Source organism: Seriola dumerili, unplaced genomic scaffold (assembly GCF_002260705.1).
Source record: "Seriola dumerili isolate Sdu_G_001 unplaced genomic scaffold, Sdu_1.0 BDQW01000319.1, whole genome shotgun sequence".
NCBI lineage: Eukaryota > Metazoa > Chordata > Actinopteri > Carangiformes > Carangidae > Seriola > Seriola dumerili.
Genome location: NW_019174574.1, coordinates 1,692,328 through 1,715,857, shown reverse-complemented (window position 1 = coordinate 1,715,857; position 23,530 = coordinate 1,692,328). Strand labels below are relative to the sequence as shown.

Genomic DNA, 23,530 nt, shown 5'->3' with positions numbered 1-23,530 from the left:
TTAATACAGAAAAACTGGATTTTTTTTTAGAAGTTTTCTTAAAAAAATAACAAATACAAAAGAAAATCCTGTTTTTCTGAATTTAGGACATGATTATCTTAGAATTCTGAGATTATTATCTTGTCAGATTTCTGATATCTGAATTAAGATAATTAAGATAAGATTAAGATAAGATAATTATCTCAACTCAGAAAAACTGATTTCTGATATGAAAAACAGAGGACTTTTTAGAGAATGTTTAAAAAAATAAAAATAAAAAAAAAATCCTGTTTTTTTTTTAATTAACAAAATAATTCAGATAAGGATAATGATCTCGTTAATTCAGAAAAACAGAGCAGAATTAATTTTTCTAAAGTGAACGCATTACGCTTCGGTAGGGTAAACTCTTCAGTGCAGCGTAATCATTTTACAGTTTAAACTGGTTCACTTTTCAGTCATGTTGTTGTCCAAAAACATCTGGATTGACAAATCCAGATATATGGCTCTGGTTTGTTGGAGCTGCATTCGTTTAAAAAAAATGTTTTGAGGCATAATACTTGACTGAATTGATGTTGTCTACACTCTGACTGCCTGTCTACAACAGCTAAAACAACCTGACAGTGAAAACGTGATTGATGATAAAAACCTCATCTGACCTCACCCACTTTGTAAAAGCCATTTATTTTACACAATGGTGAAACAAAAGTTTTTCACAACTATTCAGCAAAACCTCAACTGGTGTTTTTAAGGTTGTAAGTCATTTTTTGTAAACCCAAAAAGAAAACAAAACAACGACAAACTGCGATCAGAGCAACACCATACTGGTGCTTTCATCAGTCCTGACCCACTGCCATGCTATAAATATCTGTAACAATCTCATGCAACCAACAATCCCTCACAGCTACAGCAGCATTAGTCACAGTAAAGTGCCTTTTTTCCCCAAAGTTTATACTGTATACCCTGTGTACAATATGATACAAAACTTCCAGTCATTTCCAGTTCAAACAAAGAAAAATAAAAGGAGAAACAGCAAAGCACATGCTGAATGCTAAAAAAAAAAACACATTTTTTGTTTTGGCTTCTAGCACTTATTCCAATTCCTTTGAGTCCATTTCTGAAACTGTAACTACTAAATTATTAATAATTAAAAGTCTAATGATGATTAACAATCCTGCAACACTCATCTGTGAGATATCTGAAACACTATATTGTAAACTACAACATCAGTAAAACAAAATGTGTTCAAGTCTTTAACTACCAATAAGGCATGAAGGAGCAATGGCTCAAATTGTTACAGTTTTAAGATGCATAGAAGATGTGACATGACACAAACTGAAAAGAACCCGATTGCCTGAATGTAGGAGGTGGACTATTTGTGATCATGTTGAGAAACAACTAAATTTTTCTTTAAAACAAAAAAAAAGAAAGAAAAAAAAAGTCAAAAATTTATCTCACAAAGTCTGTGGCACTTCACAATCAACCTTAAAAAAACCTTCAATCTCCAGATTAACAAAACAAACCCTCCACACTGAACGACAAATTCAAGCTGAGTGCTACATCTGGATGTGCCCACTAAATACATACACGTAACCTTGGTAACAAGTAATCATAATGTACTGCAACTGCCCAACTGATTTATGGTATATGCAAACTGTTTTAATACTTGTGGCGGTAGAGTCAACCACTCACTTACACCAGACACGCTGAATGTCTTTACCTATGGAATCCTATTTGTGCCAAAAAAAGGTCTTAAAAGTCAAAACTTCAACTTTCTGAGTCAAAACGATGAGATAGTTAAACACTGTTAAAAGTCGAATGTTTTATTTTGACGTACTCATGGTAAGTCAAAATGAACAAAGTAAAATATTTACATTTTAGGGCCAAATTAATAATGACTGTGATCCAAGACTAAATTTTGTGACAGTAAATTTTGACTTACAAAGCCAAAATTATGAGACAATCACTTACTATTTCATATTTTGACTTAAATAGTTGTAATTTTGAGTCATTATCTTAACAATTATTTCTAACATTTCACCTCATTTTTCTTTTTCTGGCATGAATGGGGAGCAACATCTCAAATACTTAGTCTGCAGCCTTTTCATTTCCATGGACAGACCCAGAGGCACATCTGAAGATTACATCAGTGCTATTTGGACTCTGAGATATAGTAGAGAATTTGGATTTTTTTTCAAAAGACAAAAAAAGCAGAAGAAATGAAATGATCAGACCTGAACTTTAATATAAAGCAATGTTAGCTCTCAAATAGTGAAGTCGACAGTTTGCATCACACTTTCAGGTAAATCCAACATGGAGGGTTTGTCAACACACATGTTGAAAATTTGTTTTTCTCATGTTTGTATTCACAAGAAATACACTCTTGTAGTGTGTATTCTGTATATGTACAGTAGTCTAAGTTCAACACGTGTCCTGCAGGCAGCCTGTGAGCCGCCTGCAGTGGAAACTCTGAATAAAAGCCTGTTGGCCTGTGAAGGTGATGCAGACTGTTGCATATTGACTTCTATCAGTGGGATCACTCAGCACAAGCGGCAGCAGTAATAATGTAGCAGCAGTGAGGCACAGCTCAGTGTGAGCTCCTACAATGATCATCACAGCTGAATGGAGAGGAGGCAGCACAGCTAACTTTGAACATCATCATCATCATCATCATCATCATCATCATCATCATCATCATCAATATAGTCATCATCATCACCATCATCATCAGACCACAGTCACATGGTGTGAAAAGAAATGTTGTCTTCCTCTCCTGTCCCTGTTAATCCCTGGTGGACCTGGTGTCTTGGTGATGTGTCAGCTGATGTCCGGTTACTCATCGTCCCATGTTTGCTGTAGCAGGAAGTTGGCAGCCAGGTTCTCGTTCTTCTCACAGGCAAAGTAAGCCTGGATGACTAAGCCTTCAGGGAAGCCCAGCGCTTTTAACTGGAACACAACACACACGTTCTTGTCACTTACACACACACAAAAACACAAGTACAGCTGTGTCTTGGACAGTTACTGGGCACACACACTTGCATACATGTAAACACATTATCTATCATAGGTTTGTGTACTTAAGCTCACTATTAACAAATCCATTTTTATGCTACTTTTATGAGAGCGCTAAGTTGTGCAGTTATCTAAAAAACAATTCACTTTAAGTCACATTTTTGGGGCTTTTGGGAGCTGCTGTGGACAGGGTCATCCACAAAAATGTATTTTAGCTACTAACAAAATGCCCACAGAAGAAAAACAATATCAGTTTAAGTGTGTGTTTTATTTGGAATATTTTCACTTCATCTGCCATAAATCAGCCCTTTATTTGGAACTACAGTTTGTGAACCCTTGAACTACCATATTCCTAATGTAGTTCCAAAGTAAAGGGCTGATTTACGGCAGATGAAGTGAAAATATTCCAAATAAAACACAACTGATATTATCTTTTTTCTGTGGGTATTTTTTTAAGGATTTTTTGTGGATCAACCCGTCCACAGCAGCTCATCACTCAGCCTCTGTCCCACTGCTCCTGCTACTTCTAAAAACTGGGAGCTGAACTGAATCTACTACCTTCAAATCATTAAATGGCCTTGCTCCAAATTATATCAAGGACTGATTAACCCCATATGTGCTCTGCTGGTTATTCCTGGGTCTCAGTTGGTGACTAAAGGTGACCGGGCCTCTGCTGTTAGAGATTAAAAACTGTGGGACAGTCGACCTACTGAGATCAGAAAGGAAGCATCATTAGTATTATTAGTATTAGTAATTTTCCCACGATCGGGACAATTTCTATTTTCATATAACTTACTTCTGTTTTATGATGTGTTCATTTTTCTTTTGTTTTTAATTGCTGTTATTTTATTCCCATTTTTCTTTCTGTAAAGCACTTTGTAACTTTGTTAAGAAAAGTGCTATATATATAGTTTATTACATTATTATTATTACTGCACTGACTATAAATAAGTACCTCACAACCCTGCATTAAATAACCTGAACCATCACTGTAATGAAGACAGTGGTAATAGTCAGTGTTTGTGGTGGACTGACCCTCTCAATGGCCTCCTTCTCCTGTGGGGTGACCTGGATGTAGTTGGTGTGTGGTGACCCCTGGGCCTCAGCACCTTCACCTCCCGTGTCTCCTCCTCGTGGCTCATTCAGCATCTGTACAAAACGCTCCTGGTGCTGCGTGATTTGCTGCAAATAACACATTCAGTCAATATGCATCCTGCCATACAGCTGATACACAGTACAGGCTCCCAGAGCAGCTGACTGCAAACTGACCTCCTTGATAGCGTGAGATGTATTTGGTCACAGCTACATCATTCACAATCTCAAACTTATATTTTAATTTCTTCTTATTTGTTTCTTTTGTATTTGAACTAAATTCATTTTTCATGTAAAATATCACATTCTTATTTCATAACAACATTTTTCACTGGGTTCAAATTTCAGGAGAAGATTTATATTTTTTTATTATACATATTTTCTTATTCAAGTAAGTTTAGCAGTTCATGAGAAAATAACAAAAGTGATCAAAAATGCCCTTCAATCTTTCAATGTTGGGTCTTTCTTAAAGAAATACCCATGATCTGCATAAGAAACATTTCTTGGGCTCACAGACTCACTGCGCTGTAATCAGTTTTTTAAATGCAGAGACCCATGGCAGCAGAGTGAGTGTGGTGCGTCTGTACCTGCAGCAGCTGTGGGTTGTCTCTGCCAAGCTGCTGCAGCAGGGCTGGTAGGAGGGCTGGGTTCTGCTGGATGATCTGTCTCATCTGCTGGAACTGAGGCTGGTTCCTCAGGAACTCCAGAGGGTTCGCTGTGGAGACAGAGCCTCCGCCGGCAGAGGGAGGCTGACTGCCAGACACTGGCCCTGCTGGGGAGTGGAAAGCCAGTTACTGTTGTTGTTCTTAAGTGTGATAGAATACAATAGAAAACAGATGGGAAAACCAGTTTCTGAATAGTTCAGTTACTTAAATACTTTACCAACAAGGTACTAAATCCAATTGATGCTGAAATCAAATAAAAAATCCACTGTAACCATGAAGAAGTCAAATCAGTGATTTGCAACATTCCCAATGCAGACCTCCCTCATGGGGACCCCAGGTCTGAGAGCCAATAAGAAGAGCATACAGTCCCCAGGCGTGACATCCCTTCCTCTAGCAGCCTCTTTCCCCCCAAAAAAACTTTATTTAACAAAATTTAACAAGGTAACTGTGGAGGAGCAGGGATGTCACAGGACAAGTAATAAAGCATTTCCTTATTTTCATATTTAATAGGCATTAAAAAATAGGAATTGTAAAAAAAATATAAATGAACAATTAATCCATCAATAAATACTTCAAATTTAAAAATTGATTTACAAAAACAGCATAAAACTCTCAATAAATTAACCATTTATAAATGAATGAAATCCAGGTCTGTATTCCCATATTTAAAATGCAGTTTCAAATAGTTTTTCAAATTCCATTATTTATTCATGAATTATTAAATGTATTTATAAATATAAATATTTATAAAATCATTTATAAATTCTTTTTACAATTCCTATTTTTAATGTCTATGAAAATATGAAATTAAGGAAATGATTTTTTACTTCCCCTGTGACATCCCTGGTCCTTCATATGTAACAGCCAGAGCCAATCCCAAAATCTAGATAAACATTGTCAGTTCAAGGCACAGATTGTATAAACCTCTCCTGTGATGTCATTGTTAGTGTTTTATTTTCTTCATCCTCCTCTTTAAAACATGTTTTACTTTCACTAATTTCTTTAGAGAATGAGATGTAGAAGCAGTGACGTCATGTCAGGGACAGAAAACATTTCACCTCCTGCAGCTGTCTGACCCTTACTGACATGTTAGCAACCATATGTTTTCCATTAAGTCATATTTAGTGAATCGTACTTGAAAATTCCCATAAGTTGTTATTCAAATCAAACCATATGTTTTCCAACCAGCATTACTATACTGTAACTGTCTCATTCTAAACACACAGGAGTATAACGTCCGTATTGTCCATCAAATAGTTCCAGGTACTGAGGAACTAAAAGTCAAGTTAGTGTTTCCACCACACAGTAAGAACAAACATTCATGTTGTTGTTTGCTGTTCAGCTGTTACATGATGACAACTGAGCAAAGTCCATCCACTGATGAAGACTGTGAGATGTGGTTGAAAGGTCCAGGAAAAGCTAGTAAGTGGATATTTGTCAGATTATAAATAATGTCTATGCCTCCTTCTAGAATGTTGTTTAGTTTGTAATCAAAGCTCTGCACAATTTGTAGCAGCAGGTTTATGTTTGAGCAGTGAGTCACATTGAGCTCAGCAGACTCCACCCCAACAGTTCCTGAGTGATGTCCAGGTCCTGCCCCCCAGAGCAGGCAGGAACCTGTCTGGGTTAGACTTAAGTTCCCCGGGTCGAAACGCAGGTGAGGAAAACAAGCAACCATACCACATGACAATCAGACAAACTAAGTGCTGAAGAACACTACACTCACAACACTGGCTCTCAGACCTGGGGTCCCCAGGAGTGCACACACACACACGCATGCAGGCGCGCACACACGCCCCCACAAACACAAACACACACACACACACACACACACACACACACACACACACACACACACACACACACACACACACACACACACACACACACACACACAGAAGTAATAAATGTGTGCTCTTACTGCTAGGGGCTGCTGGGGGCTGCTGTGGTTGTTGTGTAGCAGGGGGGGGAGGGTTAGATGGAGCACTGTGTCGAACTGGCTCTTGAGGTGGCAGATCACTGGCCTCTGCTGGAATACCCTGCAGCACATAAACAGTTACAACACAGCCAGTAATACAGAGACAGGTGGGGCAGCGACTAAAGCTGGTTAATCCTCACCATGAGCAGATACTCCACAGCTCGGTCTGGGTTGTTGTAACTGGCTCTAAGTGCAGCAACCACCTGCTCCCGCTCATAACCCATAGACATGATCTCCGACACCAGGTTCTCGTAGGCTGGACCCGTCACTGTGGAGACAGCAGGACAGGTAGCACGGAGGAGATGAATGCTACAGTCACTACATGACTTATTTTTGCTTTATCTGATAGAGAAGTAGAGAGAGACAGGAAAGAGGGAGAGAGATGGGATGACATACACCAGGCCGCTGCAGGAAGAACTCAGCCTTACTAAGTGGTACACGCTCTACAAGGTGAGCTACCAGGGACGTCCATCCTCTGGGATATTTTGATACAAAACAGTTCATTTGAACTGGGGATAACGTTGGCCAGTGGAAAGAACACTTTGAGAAACTCCTGAACCAAACCAACATGTCCTGAGGAAGGGGCAGGGTCTGACTCGGGGGAAGCCTCACCCACGCAAAGGTAGTCAAGGTGCCAGGGGTGGACAAGATTTGCTCTGAGATGCTGAAGGCTCTGGACATTATCGGGCTCTCAGTCTGCCAGTCCTACAGCCTGTTTCATCAAAATGGTCTAAGTGGCGGCACAGCGGCGGCACAGCGGCGGCACAGCGGTTAGCACTGTCGCCTCAGAGCAAGAAGGTTCTGCGTTCGAACCTGGAACCTGTGAGGAGTTTGCATGTTCTCCCTGTGCCGGCGTGGGTTCTCTCCAGGTACACCGGCTTCCCCCCACAGTCCAAAGACATGCACATTAGTTAATTGGCCACTCTAAAGTGCCAATGGGTGTGGATATATGTCAGTCCTGTGATGGACTGATGGCCTGTCCAGGGTTTCCCCCATGATGTAAGCTGGGATTGGCTCCAGCCCCCCCTGCGACCCTATAAGGATAGGCAGTGCAGCTAATGGATGGATCTCCCGCTGAAACCCCCTGTCCAACTGTGGAATAGCGGCTGCTGCATTTCAGACCTCTCGGTCATGAGGACCCAAGTTCAATTGTGCTTCTTTATCCCTATTTGGACAATTCATCATGTTGACTCTACAAAGATGCATAAAAGACACAGAGTTGTTGGGGAGAGATCAGGGAGGCAGTGAGGAGGAGGAGGAGACTATGACTATGAGCAGGCTTTTCATTCAGTGTGGCCACTCATTACAGGTCTTAACACATGGCTGAATGACACGCCATACAAACTACTTCATTTGATTCATACTGACGCCTTTACCATCAAAGAATAGTGCTCTCACTGAAATAGCAAATAGTTCTGGTTCCAGCAAGCTGAGTGCTCTGGTTCTGGACATTGATGCAAACTCTATCAACCAGGAACGAAGGGTTAAAACGAAAAAGAAGAAAGCAAAATATACCAGTATGTTGGTACATACCCAGTATTGATGCTGCTTCTTCGAGGAGACCCAGTTCATCAACAAGGCTGAGAGAAATGAACAGAGAGAAAGATGCTGATGTTTAACAGGTATAATGCTGAGCATGTTCGCCATGTTCACTTAATTTACTATGTTAGCATGCTAACCTTAGCTAAACACAAAGTGAGGCTGATGATGTTAGTTTTGGAGGTATTCAGTCATAAGCCAACATACTGGACAAATTAAAGGTTTGACCTGATGATGAAGCTCTTCATCAAAGTTCATCCAAAATCAATCACCAATGCTTGAACACAATGAAACAACAGCTCTTCCAACGCTTGGACTGACCACCAGAGTCATGCTGCTAACAAAACTACAACTAAAAAAGGATTGACATCATCTCCATGAATGAACAGGACTTTGGCAACAGTCATATTACTAAAGTCTCATCCAGGTTTCACTGATTATTATCGAGCTGTAGACACATTCCAATACTTGAACTGGACAGTTCTGCTCAGCTACATGCTCACAGTTTGAGCTGACCTCACTAACCCAGATTTCCTAACTCATTTAAACTAGATTTTTGGAGACCAGATCATGAATTAAACTCTCATTAAACACAGGTTTCATCCAACCTGGAAGCAGAAGAGTGGACTGGTGCTGTGGCAGATGGTTGACTCTCAGGGTCTTCCGTTGGCTTCTCTTCTGGCTGGGTTGCAAGGGTGGGGCTGTCTGCAGTGGCTGAGCCTGTCTGAACAGGTTCAGCAGCTGGGGCTGGGGCAGAGGCTGGAGCAGCAGCTGAGGCCACAGCTGGAGCTGTGTCTGGGGCTGCGTTCGAGTCCAGAGCTGCTTCTGCTGCTGCTGCTTCAACAGAATCTGACAGGGGGTTTTCTGGGACTGAGGAAGGGGATTCAGACGGAGGCACTGACTGTGGGGCGGGCGTGGGTGCAGACACCGTGTGTGTTGGCGTCGAGGGCGCCGGTGCTGGGCCAGAGGCCGGTGCTGTAGCTGAGGCTGAGGCTGGTGCTGAGGCTGAAGCTGTTTGGGGGGTCGACTGAGGGGCTGAATGTGGAGGAGGGGCTGGTTTAGGCTGAAAAGACATTTGAGAATTGATCATTAGTGGTGTGGATATTCTGACCAAACAGGAAGCAGCACTAGACCAGACTGTTAATATTATACTTCAGCTAAAACAGGGACAGCAACATTCTGACACTGAAAACGAAACCTGATCTCAAAAAGGAAACAACGGCATTGAAAAGTTGCAATGGTACAGACGTAAATATTGGACGTGAAAAAGGTTCCACTGAAAAACGGCGTTAAAAAACTACAATCTTATCTCATTTCATTTTGATATTTTTTGTGTTGTATGATGTTTTTCAATGTCAATCTTCGGTTTTTTTCTTAATGTCTGTCTTTTTTCAGTGACAGTTATTTTTTACGCTGTCACTACTTTTTCAGTGTCACTGGTTTTCAGCTTCAACTTTCTGTCACCGCTTTGGTGTAGAGAGGGGGGACTTGAGGGGAAGAGCAAGGAGCACTTGATTTATTTACACTCAGACGCCTGACAGATATGCATACCTAGGCAATGGCTTACACAAGTTCACCTGCAGGTAAGTCTGCCTCTCTCTATCGCTGTTTTCTTCAGATGGGACCCATTTAACAGACATAATGTTCTTTTGGCAGAGGTCTACTGGAGCAAACGCTAACTTTAGCTGATACAGTCCTATGTGAAGAATACAGCGGCAGAAAGAAACAGACCTTCCTGCAGTTCTGGAGACCCAGGTGAACTGGTGTAAGTTTTCTTATAGAGCTGCTTCAGTCAGACATGTTCTCAGCATGTCTGGTGTGAGCAGCTCTGCCCTCAATCCAGAAGGAGGATTTCTGTAGTAGATTTACTTTGATGTTTAGGGTCACTGTCCTGCAGCTTCTCCTGAGCTTCAGCAGGTGGACAGACACCCTGACTTGGACAAACCTGGGAATTCATCTTCCTTAGTTTCATCAAACGAATTCCCAGCAGTGTTGTGGAGTGTCAAGGTGCTCTGCTCCACTTTGCTCCACTCTGCTCTGTGCGCCGTGATTCAAGTGTGATTAACCAGCTCCAACGATTCCTTCAAGCCTTCAGCTGTGACTCTGAGCTTTTTTGTTACTGATCATCTGTGCTGAGCTGCTGCAGTCTCAGCTGGACGTCACTTCACTAAATCATCTCCTACAGACAGTTTGTGTGACTATGGACAGATGAAGATCTGAATTCTGTAACACTTTCAGCTTCATGCTCATCAACTCTTCATCCTCAGTCTCTGAGATCTTTGTTGTGAGGCCTGGTTCACATCAGCTGATGTTGCTTATAAGCCAAAGTGTCTCTGTTCCAAACCTCCAATCTGCTTTCATTGAATCTGGTCTGTGCCAAAAGTGATCAGACACAGAGAAGAAAGACGAGGAAGAGGAACAATTTCATTGATTGTAAAACTGAGGTAAAAATCTGCATCAATTTACTTTAGTACAATCACTCTGATGTAAAGTCCTGTTTTACTCTGAACTTGATTTATTTGGACTACAGAGTCTTAATGAGGCTCCACAGGCTCAAACACTGTGATCAGTCAATATTCAAATAGTATCAAACAGTTACAGAATGACTCACAATAAATAATCAGGACATTAAACATGCTGAAGGAAACACTGAACACAGCTAGTTTCCAGCTACACTGTGACTGTTTGAATGATGTTTTCAATATGAACAAGAACAACCCAATGATATGTGTTTTAATAGTTAAAGTTAAAATAGATTGCGTTTGTTCATACCTGTAACTTGGATTAAGCTCTGACCACATTTGACGACAAATTTATACATAACCTGTTAGTAGCTGCTTCAGCCATGAGCCTGGACCAAACACCTCAACATTTCACCTGTACTTACTGTCAATACTCACCACCCTGCTGCTCTGAGTTTCTCTTTTTAACAGTTCTAATTCACTTTTTTTTTTTCAATCACTTGTACTTTTCATTTTTTGCAACTGTTGTTAAACTACTGTCATATAAACTCTATTGTTCTGGTAAATGTTTCAAATTAAAAGCCTACCAGGGATGAGTTACCACTGTCAGTAGCTGAACACAACCACAAATGGAAGAGTAGAAGTGATTGAAATCATTAGTGGATAATAACAGTATTTCTGTTAAAAATAAAAGCTCAGGGCAGCTGTGCGGTGAGTGAGTATGACATAACTGTCTAACAAAAACAATCTGAGGAGACACTGACCTTGGTAACCATGACCACCACAAAGTTTTTCTCATCGATTTTGTACTCTTTCAGCGGGGTGTCATCGTTTAAGATTTTGCCTGTGACATTCAAGCAGAAACAGTAAATGAGAAAAGATTCATGACACGGAGAAGCTGTGATGGTTTTAAACAAGGGAAAGTATCAAACATCAGACACATCAGAGTTATTATCCTGTGCAGAAGTTTCTAGTACTGTGAACGTTTGATCTCTGAACATTTTATATCTGAACTTTATTTATGCCGATGTAACTTTTTAAAGTTCTGTAATACACACTCTGCACTTTGACAGCAGATGTGACACATTCTCCTGTCCATGAAGTTAAATACATGGACTGATAATAAGCCCAGTCATATTACAACTTCTTCTGATGACCTCATTGACTCATATGCATTATGAATTTTCTTGCTGCTGCTTCAGTGAGGATCCTCAATGTGGCTTTAAGTAAGCATCAACGTATGAAGTATGATTTTTTATTTTTTAAATAATTAATGGGGGCCACGATGTGGAGTGCTGCTTTGTGGCTTCATACCAAAGAAAAAACAGCTCCTCTGTTTAAAATCAACTGACATTTTTAATTTATATTTGTAGTAACTTTGACTCACCCTTAGGTTAGTTTCACAACTGAGTTACCTGGTGTGAATTATAATCATCACCTGCCAGTTATACAAAGAAGCTGAAGAGTCTGTCTCACCTGCATAGATGAGTTTTTGTCCTGCAGCAGGAAATGCATCTTTTCCTCTGTCTTCCTCTATTTTCTCCTTCAGGGTTTTCACCTGACAAACATCAACACATCAAACATTGATGTAACTGGGAGATTTTCTGAAAGTGAAACAACTCCAGATGTGACACTGTATCACTGAAAATTACACAATCACAGAGGGGTAGTGTAAGGTCTGTTGTTTTTGTAAATAAGTCCTACCGTCAGATGTTATGGGAATGTGTTACTGTGCAAAGACTGATGTTCTCCAGAGAATAAGCACTGTGACAAAAAGCTGCACTCAGCCACATCTGGTCAAATCAACAGTGTAATAACAAGCTGACTATAGCAAAATGTGGATATTCTGTAAATGGAGAGATAACGTCACTCTGACCATTTATGACTGGTTAACAGCACCGTCTGAAAATGCTTAACTTAACTCATTTTTAACAACCCGTTCTCACCATCCATGTTCTAAGACGATGATTTTTGTGAGCTCAATTGTTATTAGTAGTCTGAGTACTTTAGACTAGTTGTTATGGTGTAATTTGTTCATACAGTTTCTTTTGTTGTTTGCAGTTGAATGTGACTCACTGTTTTTACTGATTTTTTTGTTTGTGTAAAAAAGTTTAAAAGTTTAGTTTCGTTTATTTATTGATTTGATCAATGCAATTTTAAAAAGTTTCAAAACAAAGCATGAAACTAATGTGTTGCACAAAGAGTTTATAGCTGTTGCTAATTCTGGACTCCTGTCCCTAGTTGGGCTTTTACACGTGTAACTTAAAAAAAGACAACAACAACAACAACAACAACAAGCTACAAACTGTCAAATTACAACAATTAACTGTAGACAACTAGAAGTGAGTAAAGCTCTGGTTAGCTTTTAGCAGCACTTAACCTTTTTTGTAAAGGAATATATATCTAGAGTTGAGTAAACGTTTTGAGCAGTATACAGTGCAAGACGGTGCAAACAGGTACACTACAGTGAAAATGAACAATGGACCAAACGAGCAGAGACAGAAACTAACTGTAACTGTGATGGATACATGTAGATTATGCCATGAAAAAGATGCAATGAAGACAGTATCATCAGTTTATTTTGTTTTTAACAGAAAATGTACTGCAGTTTAATTCTACTTATTATGATGTGTGTGTGGCGCCAATCAATGACTGTTACAGTCATTATGGTCACACAGGAAACATTATGAGTTAAATAAACCTAATATAAATGACTATGTATTGCAGAAAGCTCCAAAAGGCTTGGGGTTTTTTATTAATAACGATTTAGTGATCAGTCTTCCCATCACTACATAAACAGGCAAGATTTTTAAAATATTGCATCGTCATTCATGGTGTAACACTGAAACAAGTCAAACACCATCAAGCTAAATTAAGGTACAGACACTTCTGGTCGGGGTTTTCAGAATAAGACCTTCTTAGTGCGCATACATAGTGTAGTCCTGAGGAAAACAGCCAGTGGAGTACAGACAATAACCTCCACTGTATTATTTGTATTACATTTAGCTAGTCAAACGCCTGACGCCACAGTGTTATTAAAGTGTGAAATGCTTGTAATTGAATTAAAGATGTTAGGCTTTTACTTTAAAGGATAACTTGCTTAGTTCCGGTCTTGCTCGAGCTAGCTGTAGCAACATTACCCCACATGAACTCAGTTACTGTGAGATCCTGCTAAATTACTAACTTGTTTGACTGCACATTTGTCACACTGACCAAACGTTACTTTCTAAATAACAAAAAAAAAAAAACTATAGAATGTCCTTTACAGAGTTGAGCAGCCCGCACCGCCGCCATGTCTGAACGTTAGCTAATATTCCCGAATGCTACAGCCTATATGGCAGCCCTCCCTCCCGGCCTGAGCGTGTTTACTTCAGCCCCGTTAACTTCTACTCACCGTCAATTCTGGGTCTATTTCTATTTTGAACGTCTGTTGTTGGAGGGTCTTTAGTGTTATCGTCAGCATCTTGCGACGCGGTGTCAGAGGCAGCTGGGGTCAAGATTCGGTGGAGTTGGGGCAATTTCTCGACTGAAGCCGCTCTTTTTGCTCAATATCTATTTAACTGGGTCCAAATGTATGTGTGACTCAGCTGTCTCAGTGCTGCGGAGCGGGCTGAGCACGGACGCCATCTACTGCTGGAGGTGAGGTACAGCACAGTGCCGCCTTCAGGTGCTGTCGGAAATAAGCCAGAGTCCGAGAGCGCAGGTAAATGAGACAATAAAACGGTGTCTACATATAATTTGTACATATATATTATTGGAAAAAATTTTAAGTACTTGGTATTGGCATTTTGCATTTTTTATGTCTCACCTCTTCATCTCCTGGTTCAGCTTCATCTGACCCTGCATCTTCTTTCATCCTAAATGATGTGATGACCCAGACAAAGCATCCATACTATGTAAGAAAAAAAAAGTTCCACATACTTTATAACTCACGGTGGTGATTCTAGAGTTGGTTGGGGCCCTAAGCAAAAAATTGCCAGGGGGCCCCTCCAATCAGCACTCATCACCATTATGGTAATAATCTGACACTTGTACAAAAAATGTACAAAATCTAAACATTTTTTTTTTTTAAATGTTCACAACAGTCAATTTTTTAAAAAAGAATAAAAACATGACAAAAACCTCTTAATTTTCTAATATTACACATGAAGAACAATAAAACCCCAAGAAACTAAATAAATTCAACATTGTCACATTGTAAATAACCGACATTATAAGGCCAGTGATCATCAACAAATAAAGCATTGATTCTAAAAATGCTGCCACTATTGCTCTCTACTGACGAAGAGCTGGTGTTCACATTGGTAGAATGTAGTAAGTTGGCACAATATAAATATATAGAACAATAAAACATTGCAAATAACTTCAAATAAAAAAATAATAGTAGTGTATGCCATCATGCTATGTTATCTTATGAAATGTGGCTAGCTGCTGTTGATCACTAATATTCTCCCTGAAGATATTTAAGTTGTGAAAGTGTCACCTGTCTTATGGTTCTGTAGGCTCCTGGTTGATCTGACACCACTGTAGCAGATCATTTGGTTCAAACCTAAACCGGGACTTTTAATGACTGTAATGAACATGGATTTTGGCTCTATGATCCACTTGTGCTTAGCAGAGCACACAAGAGGCACTGGAGGAAAGAACAGTGTCCAAGTCCTCTTCATGTGTCTACATCATGAATGAATGAGTTCAAAGATACTTGTCTCATTTTCATACCAATATCACATGGAGGTACTCCTCCTTCTGATACTGTTGTTTGGGCTTGATACTCAACTGTGGTCACACTCCACAGAAGTGAGGCTTCACTGTAAAACACTTTTTAAGTACTGACCTAAATGTGTGTGTAGCATCATGTATCATAAAGTGTCAGTATTAGAATGTATGTTATCAAATGCTTGTGCTCTAATGCTGTGATGAGACATTTCCTGATATCAGTCACAAACCTTTAAACTATGGAGGCTACTTTAATTCATTCTTCTTTAACACTGATGGACTCAACAGTTTGACACATTTTCTGAAATGAAAAACAAGATGTTTAAGTCAATGGAGAGCTGTAGAAAGTTGAGGCTTACAAACCCATATACAGTATAAACTAGATCCATATCTAAACTATTTTATTCCCCTGTACTGGCGACATCAGTAACAATATCTCACTAATGCCTTGAAAGAACTTATTCAAATTTGGCACAAACCTTCACTTGGACTCAAGGATGAATGGATGAATTAGATTTTGGTGGTCAAAGGTAAAGGTCAGTGTGACCTCACAAAAAACTTTTTAGCCATTACCTAAGACTTCACAGCAATTATGACAACATTTCACACAAATGGTTCATATTTTCTATGACTGGATAAACAGGGATGTAACCTGAAACTAGTCTGAGTGGAGGAGGCAGACAACCACCAGGAGAGGATTCTAGTTTACTATTGTCTTTGTAATAATGCGAGTCGTATAGCTGTCTCCACACCTATTTAACACACATGAGAGACACACACAGTGAGAGGTGAGGAGAGGTGGAGCTATGGAGAAAAATAATTCTTCAGGGGCTGTGAGGCTAGAACGGCTGGTGTGGGAGTTGCACATAGAACATGACATGCCACTCAGCGGTGTGAATTTACTGCTTAGGACTGTTGGGTGTAGTTGAAAACTCAGAAAAATCTAGCAAGTGACTGAGTTGAGTAGATTTTATCAAATATTCAGTTACCAAGGTCAAAAATAAACTGATAATATTTAACTTGTTTACAGTAAATTCCCCAAATTAAAGGTTAGGTAATCTTATCTAGGTTATATATCAGGAAACTATCACATCAGTACAGATACTGTTTTTTTTAAAGCCTCTCAGCAAAGATCTGAGTGGTTACACGTTTGTTCAGGTTGTTGTTTGTTTCCATTCTGTCACCCATAAAATCTTTTTCACATCACACTCAAATAAAGCCAACAATGTTCACACAGTCACCACTGAACACCAGGGTCAGGTTGTTGAGAGAAGCTTCAATTTATTCACTGAAACTCAAAAGCAGTGTGCGCCCATGGGACAGTCACTCATCCAGAACAATGAGGAAATGAGAATTGTAAAAATCACAGTTTCTCTGATGCAGTCTCACTCTCTCACTCTCTCACTCTCTCACTCTCTCACTCACACACACACACAAACAGAGTTGGAGGAAGGACATATGCACAAATCAGAGCTTTGTGTTTTTAGGGAATGAATGTGATGATTAAATAAATTATGAAGGGGATCAACCAGAGACGAACAGTACAACTTCACACAGGAGAACAAAAAAGTGCATGAACCCTCGATTGATTGGACATCCCAACAAAGGCAATAATAAAAATGACTTGGCTCTGTGAGGAACTGCAGGGTGCACACACACACCACGTTCAGGAAATCACATTAAATTAGAAAACACACAGAACAGGAGGAAAAACATGTAAACCCTTCTCAACTTTGAACACTAAAAAAAGCAACAAGGGAATCAATAAAAAATAAATCTGATCTGACCCCACCTTCCACCCTTCCCCCACCCCTACACCTGAATAAAAGGCTGCTGTATGAAAGGCCAGAGTCCATAGGGCTTTTGCTAATTTTCTGTCATTAGTCTGAACCTGCAGAGAGAAGCACACAGCAGTCCTCCGGCCAGCTCCTCTACAACTCGTCCTTCTGTGTGACGTCGCCGTCCTCCTCTGTGCCGGCGTCCTCCTCTGTCTCCTCGTCCTGTTCCTCATTGTCCTCCTCACCGTCCTCTTCATCCTCCTCCTCCTCCTCATCACCCTCAGCGTCCTTCTTCTTGCTCTTCTCTTCCTCCTCCCTCAGTTTCCTCTCCATGTCCTCCTGCTCATCCTTCATCTTCTTCTCTGGTTCCTGATGGGAAAACAGGCGTTGTTTTAATGTTTTGAACAGGAGGATGCTGTTGTTAGACTACAACTATCTACACACTGCAGATGATATTGTACATTAATAACTTACTTCGTATTCAATAAATTCATTATAATGTTTTACTGTGTTTCCACTCATCAATGTCATTGTGTGCACTGTCAGTAGTGAGAGCAGTCACTATATAAATTCATTACACTTTACTCTTTCCGAGTTAAGTCTGAAGATGCATTTAAGAGTTCAGTTATGGAAAACAACATATAATAAAATTTGCCTCTGAGACCAAAGTTCATCTTCCAAAAAGAATTACATTTCCCCCTCAAGTCTTACACTTCAGCTTGTGGACAAATGGAGCCAGAGATAAAAACCTGCACCCTACGTTTAATGGGTGAGCCTGAATGTGACCATGACAGGTCAGCAAGAACCAGTTCACACGAGAATGCAGTGAGAAAAGCCTTTCTACTTTTTTTCCTCTGCCTTTTCCTTTACCCATTTATCTATTTTTGGGATGGCCAATCACTCTCTCCTGATATGCTTCACCAAGTGACCTCAAACAACAACTACAATGATGTCAAGTCAAGTACATTTATTTATATGATGTCAAATCATAAGAAGTTCTCAGGGTACTTTTTGTATAGACCCAACACTCCCTCACATGGTTCACTTGGCTGTCACTGTTGTGCGCATTGTGTTGTGTGTGTGTGTGTGTGTGTGTGTGTGTGTGTGTGTGTGTGTTAATACGCTTATAATATAAAGTGCTACTGGGAATCAAACCCTGCAGATGTTTTATTTTGTGTTGAATACACACTTCTGTGTTTTGTATTTCAAAGTACAGTCCTACCTTAGTAACTCCCCAGGTTTCCTTCCCAAACTCCTCAGCTTCTTTGACGTCATCGGCAATCAGGAAGTTGTCAAAGATGGTGCCAGATTTAACCTAAACAAAAACACATTCACATTATTTATTCAAGAAATAAAGACGTGAAAGAAGTGATTATTCTTCTTATCTTGACTCGGTGCTGTCATTGATTTCAACACATACAGTAATTCATTATTACAGTTCTCAGTGGGTTAGTGGAAATTACCTGCCACAAATCCAGGCCCAGGACACCAATGCTGTCAAACTTGTACATTGTGGCATCTTGAGTGTAGTCTGGGTTGTCGATCTCAGGGTGGACCCAAGATCCCTTGTAGTCAGGGTTGTCAATCTGCTTGGGTTTCCACTCTCCCTGCGAAGACAAGACGCCAGGAGTTAGAACTACTGATGGTGTTGGTAAGTTAGATAGAAGTAATGCCTTCACAATATTAAATGGTGATCAATCACAGCTCTGCCCAGGCCCTGTACCTTATACTCTGGGTTGGTGATCATGGCAGCTTCCCACTCTCCATCCATGTCCTCGTCCCAGTCATCAGGCTTCTTGGCATCAGGGTCAGGGATGGTCTCTGGCTTGTCCCAGTCCTGGAAGACAGCAGGACCGGAGTTACTAAAAGTACTTTGTCATAACATGGTGCACACTGGGCTATGTACATGAAAACTAAATTAGCTTAATTTGACCCTTGACTATTCGACACAAGATTATCAGTTCTTTAAAGCTGGTTTCGAATTAATTTTGAACAGTTGTGAAAACATTCAAGTTATTTAGACTGAAATATGATTTCAGATGAGAACATGTAAGATGTAGAGGAATCATCACAATTAATTGATTACAATCAAACAAAAGCAGAAAAGATCAAACACACTGATTCTGAGCTTCAGTGGTGACCAGTGACGAGAGGCCAGTAGAGCTGTGGTCACGTTTCTTACAGTGAGAACCTCACACAGTCTTCTTACAGTTTGAACCAGCTGAGACTTATTCCTACAAAGTTCTGTGACAATTAAGCAAATAAAGGATGAATTTTCGTCTCCAAATCTTTAACAAACAGGAATCATTTATATTCACAAAGGCCTATGAGCGCTGATTGTGTTGCAGAGTTGTCTGCACCTCAGTTTTATTCTAGTTTAGCTGAAATACAGGATTTTTAAATCCTCAAAAATTATTTATGCTAATATATACCATTAGCCTCAGCAACACATTATGTTCCCCTCACCTGGTTCACTGTGGCTGTCACTGTTTGTGTGTGTGTGTGTGTGTGTGTGTGTGTGTTTGTGTGTGTGTGTGAAAATACGCTTATAATATAAATAGTATAATATATTATAAGATAATATAATAATAGTGAAAACCCTGCTGTTTATTCTGGCATCATGCTAAAATATTGGTGACACTTTTGAGGTCAGCAAAAAAAAAAATCTAGGTTTTTTTTTTTTTTTTTTTTTTTTTTAAATTATGGTGACAGACATACGTAGAACAAGAAATCAAGACTAATGTCCAGGAATCTAGTCCCAGTGCATGCTGGGAGACTTCACACCTTGCACAATACACCTAACTAATTGTGCTCATCCAGACACATGATTGCTGATCATGCTTTCAACTCTCTAATCATTTTGCTTTTATTTCAAAATAAGAGCACATGGTCATTCTAGACAACTTTATCCATCCAGGATTAACAAATCAATCCCCAAACTGTGTTAAAAGAACCAAATTATCTGTATGAGAATTAACAGGATTAATTAAGTATGTTTTAAATAGAATCAGGTCAAAAACACAAGCCATGACACATGAAAAGGAAGGGATCTCCCACCTCAGGCTTGGTGTCGCTGGGGTCATCGATCTTGGCCCTGTCGTCCCAGTCACTGGGTTTCTTGGCCTCGGGGTCCTTGATCTTCTTTGGGGGCAGTATGTCCCAGTCCTCCTCCAGGGAGCCAGACTCAACCTTCTCATTGTTGATCTTCACCTCGTATGTCTGGTCTGGATTCAGTATCAGTGTGTACAGGTGGGTCAGCTCGTCATCCTGGGGAAAGGGGGTAGGAAAGTTAGTCAGCAAAAAACTTCATGTTCAGAAGACAAAAGTTTAAATAATTCCAGATGCTTTATGCAGAGACTACCTTGCATTTGATGTCTTTCTTGATGAGATGGTTTTGGCCCTTGTAGTTCAAGATAACATGAACCTTCTTTGTGCTGTATCCACAGATGTCAGGCCCTGGAGACACAGGTCATGGTATATATTTAATTTCCTTTATTTAACACTGCAGAGGAGGCACAATAATGACTAAACTTCAAACAGCTGAATATAGAAATCACTGCAAACATCCCTCCAAATGCTCGCCAACAGTTGTGTTCTATGGTGAACCTCGGTTGACTCTACAAGACAAACATGACTCACCAAACATGATGTAATACTGAGAGTCTCCGTGCATGTCACTCTGGTCAAGGGTAGAGGGGAAGATTTTGACGTAGCCACCTCCGCAGTCAATCTTCTGCTCATGCTTGACAGTGAACTGAATGACCAGGGGCTTTCCCTCATTGCTGAAGGGCTCAAAGCGGGCAGACATGGCGTAGAAGCGGGCGTCTTGGCTGGTCTGAACACCTAAATAGAAGCAAACAGCTGTTAGCATCAAGATCTCAAGGCTTTGTTTGCAACTGTGTAGTAGTAGTTCCAAGTTTTATAATGTCTGTAAAGAATTATTTATTCCTTGGACCTTATCAGATCACATCTCTTCCCCAGTTTGATGTTTGGAATTTCTTATTGATCAGGTTTCCCTTGTTTTTAATATTTATCAAAAGTGATCATGAATTTTTGTGTGCCAGGTACTCAGTGAGTGAGATATAACCAGCTGGGCAAACTGGGAAGCTGCCTTAAAAGTTCAGGTTTATGCTTCCTTCAATAAATATTTGTTTATGAATACACATCACCGTCTCTGTTGACTCTTCCCATCTTAATCCTTCAGTTAGATATGTTAGCCTTTACCTCTCTTTTGGAAGATGACATATTTTACTTTAATGGAAACCTCCAAAAGCTCCATCTATTTCTCTGTGGCTTAAGGATGTCATGTATTTTCTTAAGTTAGAAAAGATAATATTCTCTGTGAAAGGTGCCTCAGCAAAGTGTTTTCATAAATGGAACTCTTTCATAGATTACTTATTTGATATTTGAAATATATATTCATACATTATAATCTATTATTGGTGTTATTTTCTATACAGAGACAGTGTTTGTGAATTCTTGACCTCAAGGCCTTATTTGAGGGCCTGGTGGATGTTCCTGCCATAAAAAAAAGGGAAATACTTGTAATCATATATTTCTATATTCATTGTTGTATCCCAAATGAAGATATTAAAAAAAAAAAAAGTACACATCACTATACTATAGTATAGTATAGTATCAGCAGACATCAGTGGGTTGATGTGGAATCTTGAGCTTGTGTCCTAAAAACGCGCCTCGTCAAAAATGTAGTTTTTATGTTAAATATTCTTTGATTCATTTGTGTTTAATTAAACACAAATCACAAATTCCACAAAGCAAGGAGCCAGGGAGAGGTCCAGAAAATTGTACCCAATACATTAAGAGGCTGGGCTGTTAATAGGGGCCCAGGGCCTCTGACAGGTTATTCCAGTCCTGGAAATAATCTCTGCTAAGAGCAGGTCATACACCAAACCTGTTTTACCTACATTTGCATGATAAGACACTATCACCAAGCATCTGACATATGCAAACATGCTAATTTCAGACAAATCCATTAGAATCAATTGTGTCTGTGACAGAGTAAGAATTACCTTTATCAGCCTCGGCGTCCCCGTAGAACTTTCCAGCGCTCAGTTTCCATTGGCCGTAGTCTGACTTGTGCTTCGACTCCAGCCACCGGCTCTTCCATCCATCTGGAACACAGCAGTCACACTCAGCTGGTCACTCACGGCAGTTGCCTACTTCTGCTAGTTAATGCAATATTACCAAACTACATTACACATCTATTGTACTGCATGTTTCACATCTACATTACATTGCTGCACTGCTTTTGCAGCACAGACTTCATAATCAAAGCTGATGTTTAAAGAAAATAAAGTCTGAAAGAGGTGTTCGATGACAGGGGTTTTGATTTGACACCAATACCATTTTCAGTCTCCAGTTTGTACAGCTCACATCTGATCTTGTTAGTTTTTCCATTGAAGTTCTGCTTCTATTCTGACTATTTTATTCTATTTTAACAGAAGAGCTGAAGCAGCCCAGCTCGATTTCACCTGAAAGACCTCAGCGCTGTTCAGAGAGATATCAAAAGTGAAAGGAACTTATGAGGATGTCACTTCAAGAATTATTTGGTATTCTAGTTGCTTGACAAGATAAAGAGAGCTTACAATTTAAAAGCAATATTAGAACATTTACTTTATTGCTGTATTAGGCTACTTTACCTGTATTTTTAAGCTAACATTATCTCTCACTTGACTAATAGAAATGAGATGGCCTAGCTCCATTTTAACATGCTAAAGTAAAGCAGTAAGGTTATTTTATGTAACAGAGCAAACACTGAGGAGAGAAATTACACTGTTGAAGTCGGTTAAAGCAGACACTTTGACAACACAATCATTCAAAGGCCTACACAGACTACATGAGACGTGGAATTGGCTGTACTGCACCTCCATCCTGAAACTGTTCCTTGAAGTAGACGGTGGCGTCAATAGTGACAGCTATCGATGCAAAAACTGCAAGAATGGCCACTGGAAGCTTCATGTCTGCAACTTGAGTCCAGCTCCTTGGGGTGAAGAGAGCAGAGCCGAGGAGGAAGCAGCTAATAAAGACCGGAGGAAACGTAACCCGAGAACTTCAACTGCACCGAGCCCTGCACAGATGGCCGCTGCTCATTGGACAAACGTCCAGCCAATGAAATGAGACCACGAGTTATATTTCGGAAGCGCTCGGGTGTAAGCGGACGAGATCGGAGAAGGGTGGGGGCGAGAGAAGTCCAAAATGTGTGATTCATTCGTACCTGAAAATAGGAGCACCTTTCAACCAAACAGCAAACACACATCGGCCTTAATACTACAAAATAAAGCTTATGTTGAT

At 40.0% G+C, this 23,530-nt stretch overlaps 2 protein-coding genes across 3 annotated transcripts; both read right to left on the bottom strand.

Annotated features, from left to right (window-relative positions):
* Window positions 1-2,196: 2,196 nt before the first annotated feature.
* LOC111231859 (UV excision repair protein RAD23 homolog B-like) lies at window positions 2,197-14,306 on the bottom strand. 2 transcript variants are annotated; one of them, XM_022759118.1, is made up of 10 exons: window positions 14,119-14,306; window positions 12,201-12,282; window positions 11,489-11,568; window positions 8,871-9,325; window positions 8,257-8,303; window positions 6,864-6,991; window positions 6,667-6,784; window positions 4,668-4,852; window positions 4,024-4,170; window positions 2,197-2,922 (listed from the first exon to the last, which is right to left on the bottom strand). In XM_022759118.1, exons 1-10 carry the CDS (start codon window positions 14,185-14,187, stop codon window positions 2,809-2,811), a joined length of 1,425 nt encoding a protein of 474 aa, XP_022614839.1. In that variant the 5' UTR covers window positions 14,188-14,306; the 3' UTR covers window positions 2,197-2,808. The 2 variants fall into 2 exon arrangements, with proteins under 2 accessions (XP_022614839.1, XP_022614840.1); XM_022759119.1 differs by lacking the exon at window positions 11,489-11,568.
* A 2,390-nt stretch (window positions 14,307-16,696) lies between these two features.
* Window positions 16,697-23,310, bottom strand: LOC111231847 (calreticulin-like). Its single transcript, XM_022759102.1, has 9 exons — window positions 23,104-23,310; window positions 22,249-22,350; window positions 20,858-21,061; window positions 20,580-20,674; window positions 20,276-20,485; window positions 18,942-19,055; window positions 18,682-18,825; window positions 18,441-18,533; window positions 16,697-17,587 (listed from the first exon to the last, which is right to left on the bottom strand). Exons 1-9 carry the CDS (start codon window positions 23,195-23,197, stop codon window positions 17,372-17,374), a joined length of 1,272 nt encoding a protein of 423 aa, XP_022614823.1. The 5' UTR covers window positions 23,198-23,310; the 3' UTR covers window positions 16,697-17,371.
* Between the last annotated feature and the right edge of the window lie 220 nt (window positions 23,311-23,530).

Bases quoted from the DNA above. Each gene is read 5' to 3' on its own strand.
- LOC111231859 (XM_022759118.1), bottom strand. From the start codon at position 14,187: ATGCTGACGATAACACTAAAGACCCTCCAACAACAGACGTTCAAAATA. The intron at 9,326-11,488 runs GTCAGTGTCTCC...ATGTCTTTTCAG, and splicing joins TGGTGGTCATGGTTACCAAG to CCTAAACCAGCCCCTCCTCC. The intron at 4,171-4,667 runs GTACAGACGCAC...TGTTATTTGCAG, and splicing joins ACAACCCACAGCTGCTGCAG to CAAATCACGCAGCACCAGGA.
- LOC111231847 (XM_022759102.1), bottom strand. From the start codon at position 23,197: ATGAAGCTTCCAGTGGCCATTCTTGCAGTTTTTGCATCGATAGCTGTC. The intron at 22,351-23,103 runs GTGCAGTACAGC...GCTGTGTTCCAG, and splicing joins GGAACAGTTTCAGGATGGAG to ATGGATGGAAGAGCCGGTGG. The intron at 19,056-20,275 runs GTGGGAGATCCC...GCTGTCTTCCAG, and splicing joins CCAGCGACACCAAGCCTGAG to GACTGGGACAAGCCAGAGAC.